Source organism: Tasmannia lanceolata, unplaced genomic scaffold, assembly GCF_043159265.1.
Source record: "Tasmannia lanceolata isolate RefF3 unplaced genomic scaffold, GAP_Taslan_0.1 ptg000037l, whole genome shotgun sequence".
NCBI lineage: Eukaryota > Viridiplantae > Streptophyta > Magnoliopsida > Canellales > Winteraceae > Tasmannia > Tasmannia lanceolata.
This window is the reverse complement of record NW_027518714.1, coordinates 49813760-49819912: the sequence shown is the minus strand read 5'-3', so window position 1 is coordinate 49819912 and position 6153 is coordinate 49813760. Positions and strand designations below refer to the sequence as shown.

Here is a 6153-nt window from a genome sequence, read left to right as displayed (position 1 = left end):
GTACTGTTATTTTTTTAACAAAAGAGTACCACGCATGGAGCTCCGTGATTTTCCACAGAAGTCCGCACATGGAGCTCCCTATAGTTACACAGTGCTCCGTGCGAGATTTAAAAAAAAAAAAACAGAAGTTCACACGGAGCTCCGTGAACTTCCATGGAAGTCCGCACACAGAGCTCCGTATAGTTATACGGATCAACTATATAGATCTCCGTGCGAGATTTAAAAAAAAAAAAAAACAGAACTTCTCATGGAGCTCCGTCTAAATTTACGGAGCTCCGTGAGAACTTCTAGCTCGTTTTTAAAAACCGGGCCCTAGTGATGCGCTTTAAACTTCAACTTCCTTTGAATCCTTTTTCCCCCTCTCTCTCTCCCTTCTCCAAATACCCTTTTTCCCAGCTCTCTGTCTCCCTTCTCCAAACCCAAAATCCACTCATTATCTTCCATCCAAACCCTTTTTTCTTCCCCAAATCTTCCCATTTTTTGTTTTTCCCTCGCGTGCGGATGGCATGTGGTGAGCGCTCATGCGGTCGTCGCAACGACAATCCTTCTCGAAAAAGGGCTACAGAATCTGACCTAGAAAACCCTTCCCTCTTCGACAGTCCATCCGCACGCGACACATGGAACAAGATTCGTAATCGGGGCATCCTAACGGGTAGGTACGTCGAACCTCTCATCAAAGAACGATTCAATCTCCATTATTGCTTCGATAGCTTGGGTTGGACACCCATCCTTCAAATTAATGAACTTGTGTACCCCCGTTTAGTTAAGTTGTTCTTTGCGAATCTTCGCATCTCATCTTCAAATTATGTAACTGAAACCTGCGTGAAGAAAACTACCATCAAGATGGACCAAGGATAGTTTAGTACTCTCCTAGGCATTCCATCGGCAGGCAGCGACGACTACTTTTGGCCAGGTGATAAAATTGATACAACTAACGTTACTAGAGACACCGTTTATAGGACTATCGCCAATGATTATGACCCAAACATCCCCGTTCAATCTGGTCATCTCAAACCTAGTGCAAAAATGCTTCATAATCTCTTTTTCAGCAACATTACCCCTCGCAGTGGGCAAACTGATGCCTTGCGGCCCCTTGAGGGCTTCATCAGTTATTGCATCTTAGAACGTTGCCCCTTGAATCTAGCAAACATTATCTTTCGGTTCATCAGCGAAGCCCCTCGACGGGCCCGTTCGTCCATGCCCTATGGTATGCTTTTGACCCGAATCTTCAAGGCCTATCGTGTTCCTCTTTCTAGTGAGATGACCTGCACTCCTACTGCTCCATTTGATGGACGATCCATCAACAGGATGGAGCTGGCTATTGCACCAGATTGAAGATGAGGAGCCCGATGATGAGGACGAGGTAGCTCATCACATTGAGGAGGAGGACGAGGCAGCTTAGTACGTTGAGGAGCAGGACGATCAGGCAACCGCGGACATGGATAGTTCACAGGACCTCACTCGGGCAGCATGTACCCATCATGATTTATTGGCCCTGCAGTAGACACTTGAGTGCTCTATGACCTCTCACTTCCAGCAGCTCCGTACTCATATAGATGATCAGTTTACATCATTTTGAGAGTACCTCTTCAGCGGTCAGTGGGGACAGTATCTAGGCAGTTCACCACACCCTCCACCTCCTCCAGAGCAGTAGTCAGATTATGCTCCTTCCATCACAGTGCTAGCCGATGTTCACTCATTTTGGGCTTATCTCTGCTTTTGATCTTATGGTTGATCTGTATAGGCTACTTAGGTTATCTTTGTATGTATGGTAGACATGGTTAGCAGTATACTCAGCTATGTTTTGATGAGTATGGAAGTATGATATGTATGGCCTTTCTCCTTATATGACATGCGCATTGCCTATGCTCTTAAGCTTGTATGGTTTTATATTTCTTGGGTTGCTTACATTTCCTATCTTGGCTTATATTCCCAATGGTTCAACAAGTACTCCCAATTAATTGTCTTGATGATTAACAAGCTCAATTTGCTCAACAAATACTCTCAAGATTGCTCACCAAAGGCAAAATGATTCAAGTTCAAGTCAATTAAAAAAGCATGAGGAAGGCAAGATCTTAGCGAGTGCAAGAGAACACCTCAAATCAATCTTGAAACATTTTTTTTGTATCATTAAATCAAGCCTTTACAAAAAGTGACTACATATATTCATTTCATCCACAAAAGAAATGATTACTTACATCAAGCCCCTACAAAAAAAACGGAGCTTGATTACATCAAAAATGAGTATACAAATATTCAATTCATCCACAAAAGAAATGATTACTTACATCAAGCCCCTACAAAAAGAACGGAGCTTGACAAGATACACCCGACCTTTTGAATATAGGTGTAGAAGCCCCAATAGCACTATAGTCAGCAAGCTGCGCTACGATAGTAGTTTCTTTGCAAGTTCTTTTGTTGTGACCAAGCTGTCCACATTTGCTACACTTGTAATGTAATCCACTCTGTAATTCACGATATGTTCTTCTCGTTCGTGGCCTTCTAGGTGGTCGTATTGGACGTGGCAGTATTACTTGCATGAAAGGTTCGGGAGGGTCCTGCCATTGGGTGCGATCTAATGTGGGGTACAACACCTCATCATACGTCTGCCGATATCGGTCCACTTTGTAGCAAGGCTTACAGAAGGAATACGAATTTTTTTCTTTTGTGATGGCAATCGCTGCCATGGCATGTCCGCATGGTAGTCCGATCGTTTGGAACACACGACAACTGCACGTTTGAAGATGCAAGTTTACAGAATCTTGAATTTGAACAGACCGTACTTCGAAAACATGTAAACCAGCTCGATATGCCACATACTGCAGGCTTTCTACCTTTGCTAGTCTGATATGTTTTTCTGCATAATTGGTTAACTGTGTCCCCCACTCATCACCATATACCCGACATTTCTGAAAGAAGTCAGAATTCTTCCATCTAGTGTGCTCCACCAATGATGCAATCGGCAATTTCCTCGCGTTCTTCAAAAATGCATTCAATAACTTCGATTTGTTGGTTGTAATGACATCATATCTATCTCCCGTAAAATAAAAACTAGCCCAGCTTTCCTTCGGAATTGCGCTTATCCACTTGTGAGCATTTTCATTCCTTGCCTTAATTTGATCCATGGAATCTTTAAAAACACTCTCCCTCAAAGTGCGGGCAGCTCTCCAAAATAACCTCTTAAGTAGGACATCTTTGAACTCAGAGTAGAAATTGGCGGCGAGGTGACGCATGCAGTAACTATGATGAGCTTGTGATAAGACTTCAGGTACCGCCTACATCAACCCCTTCTGGCGATCGGAGCATATCGTGATTATGTATGACTCCGAAGGCATTACTTTCTTCTTGAACAAAGTTAAAAACCAACTCCAACTATTTTCGTTTTCGTTCTCCACAATTGCAAATGCCAAGGAAAATAATCCGTTGTTGCCATCGACCCCACACGCAATCAATAAGACTCCATGATACTTTCCACGTAGATGAGTTCCATCAACCAAAACTAGAGGTCTGAGAGTTCGATTGAAAGAACGTATACAGGGGCCAAATGTCCAAAACATGCGAACGAACGTATCGTCTCCCTTTGGACGCAATTCTCTCGCTCGAAACACACGAACAAAGCTACCGGGATTTGTTCTCTCCAGCTCAACCGAGAGCGCAGGCAATATGCGGTAAGAGTCCTATACATTCCCACACTTAATTTCATTGATGATGTTCATCGCGTGGTACGCTTTCCGATTGCTTATAGTCACACCCCACTGCATCTTGATATATTCTATTATGAGCATTATCAACGTGTCTTCCGGACGAGCGAATAAGCGTAGGCATTCTCCTGCGACCCAAGCAGATGTAGCATGAGGGTGATCAATGCCACTTATCGTCGATGTACACGTATGGTGGGGTACAAAAGTCTTAACCAGCACATAATTCAAATGAGTACTGCCCGTTATACGAAATATGCAATCGCTTACTTGAAATCGAACGCCATACTTCCTGGGGGTGGAATTTACTCTCACGAATGTTAATCTTTGCCAGATTTTATACTCTCGAACCGCCTTCTTGAACTGCCTCATATTCGAAAAGATTGCCCCAATCTTTAACTGATCAAATTCAACATTATCGACACCTTCATCATGGGCCCCAACATACATGTCCTCTGCTCCCATTAGCCGACTAGAGGGAGGAGAACCCACTGCGATAGGTTCTGCCCTCGGATTTACACCAACGTTTTCACGATGGACATCATTCCGACCATCATCATGATGATTATCAACAACACCGTCGACATCATCGTCGTCGTCTTCTTCAAGATCATAATCGTCTTCGTCATCGTCGTAATCATCATCATCATCATCATCTTTGCCTTGTCCAATATCACATCCGACCGGACCATCCTTCACAAAAAGGTCATCTTGAAACTCATCATTGATGTCTGCTTCTGGAACTGCTTCATTTTGTCTATCATCGAAATATTCCCCCTCATGGTCCGCAGTAAACTCCACATGGTTCGGAACTGCCTCATTTTGTCTATCATCCAAATATTCCCCAGCATGGTCCGCAGCAAACTCCACATCGTTCATACACGGATCATCAGTAAATCCTTTGTTTAAGAGGTCTTGAAACATTCCTGAAGAAGTACAATATCATTGACTGTCATTAGGTTGGGCTGAATCACCTCCTAAAATCACACTTAGGCAACCCAAGAGGGGGGTGAATTGGGTTTCTTTTAAAACTTTATGGATTTAAAAACTTTGTTTGCACTAGTTTTAGTTTGATTAGAAAAATTAAGATATTTAGCTTTACTTGGTGAATAATTAAAGATTACAAATATAATGCAAATCCCACAACAAGATAATGGATTAGGATGAGTGGTTTCATTCAGGCCTTTTATCAAACACTTGGTGGAACCCTAGTTAATCTACTCTCTTTAGTTCCTTTGACAAGCACTTTGTGGATGGTTCATACAAGTAAAACAAAATTAACAATAAAGTTCAACCATAAGAGTTAAGCACTTACCACTAGAGTAGAGAGGAAGAGACAAGAGGCTTGACACAAGGGTTTTTATAGTGGTTCGATCTTAAACCCAAGACCTACTCCACTCCTCTCAAGTTTGTCTCCTTGAGGATTCCACTAGTCTTCTTCCAAGGAACTTAAATACGGCGTTCCTTCCGCCAAGTACAATCTGAGCGTCTAAGCTCCAAGGGTCTTAAATACGGCGCCCTTTGTTGCTAAATACAATGAAGAGAAGAAGTAACAACCTCTCTTGCCTCTTTGTAGGCTAATACAATGTAAAGCTCACAATACACTCTCAAAGATGATTACAAGTAACGCCTAATCCAATCTCAAAAGAATTCCTCAAGATCAAAGCACAAGTGAGATGGAGAGAGATTTTACCCAAAAATAATGGCCAAATTATTTTCAAGGGTTTCTTAAAGTTGGAACATGTTCATCATCATGTTTTGAACACATACAATGGGTATATATAGAGTCCCAACATAATATGACCGTTTGGGAGTCTCCAACGGCTAGTACGGAGGCACCCACAGAGGCTCCGTAGTGACCATTAACCATTTTTTATTTTGGGACAGGTTGCTCCACGGAGCTCCGTGGAAACCCACAGAGTTCCTTACCTGGTTTCTAAATTTCAACTCCTATCTTCGAAAATTCATATCTCATTCGTTTTTCTTCGGATTGCGACATTCTTATACTCTACGGATATGAGAAAAATGAGAGCTATCTATTAAAAATATTTGAAAATAATTTAAATAAGTTTTGATATGATTTAGTTGCTAGTTCAGGTTGTTTCTTCGGAACTCTGTTTTGTTCAATGTTATGTTGAATACGGTATGGGTCCCAACATGTTGGTACACCACCATAGCCATTTAAGTCCTTAAAGGGTGTGTTAGTCTCTTTGAAAAATATATTTTTAGGGGGTTTTAAGATGTGCCTTGATCAAGAGAAAGTCCAAGAGAGAGATTAATACATTCTACCATTTTGAATACTCTCTTGAATGAACTCTTGAGCCAATGTTCATTTGATCTTCAAAATTGTTCTTGGCTTGCTTGTAGGATCTTCACTTGAGCTCCTTGCTTTGACATCTTCCAAATATGATGCCACCAATGTGTTCAAGCTCCTTTGCATGTTGATCCTTAAGCC

At 41.9% G+C, this 6153-nt stretch overlaps 1 protein-coding gene across 1 annotated transcript; it reads right to left on the bottom strand.

Moving 5' to 3' along the window:
- Positions 1–2297: 2297 nt before the first annotated feature.
- Positions 2298–3233, bottom strand: LOC143861523 (uncharacterized). Its single transcript, XM_077372438.1, has one exon. The coding sequence runs from the start codon at positions 3231–3233 to the stop codon at positions 2298–2300; it is 936 nt and encodes a 311-aa protein (XP_077228553.1).
- Between the last annotated feature and the right edge of the window lie 2920 nt (positions 3234–6153).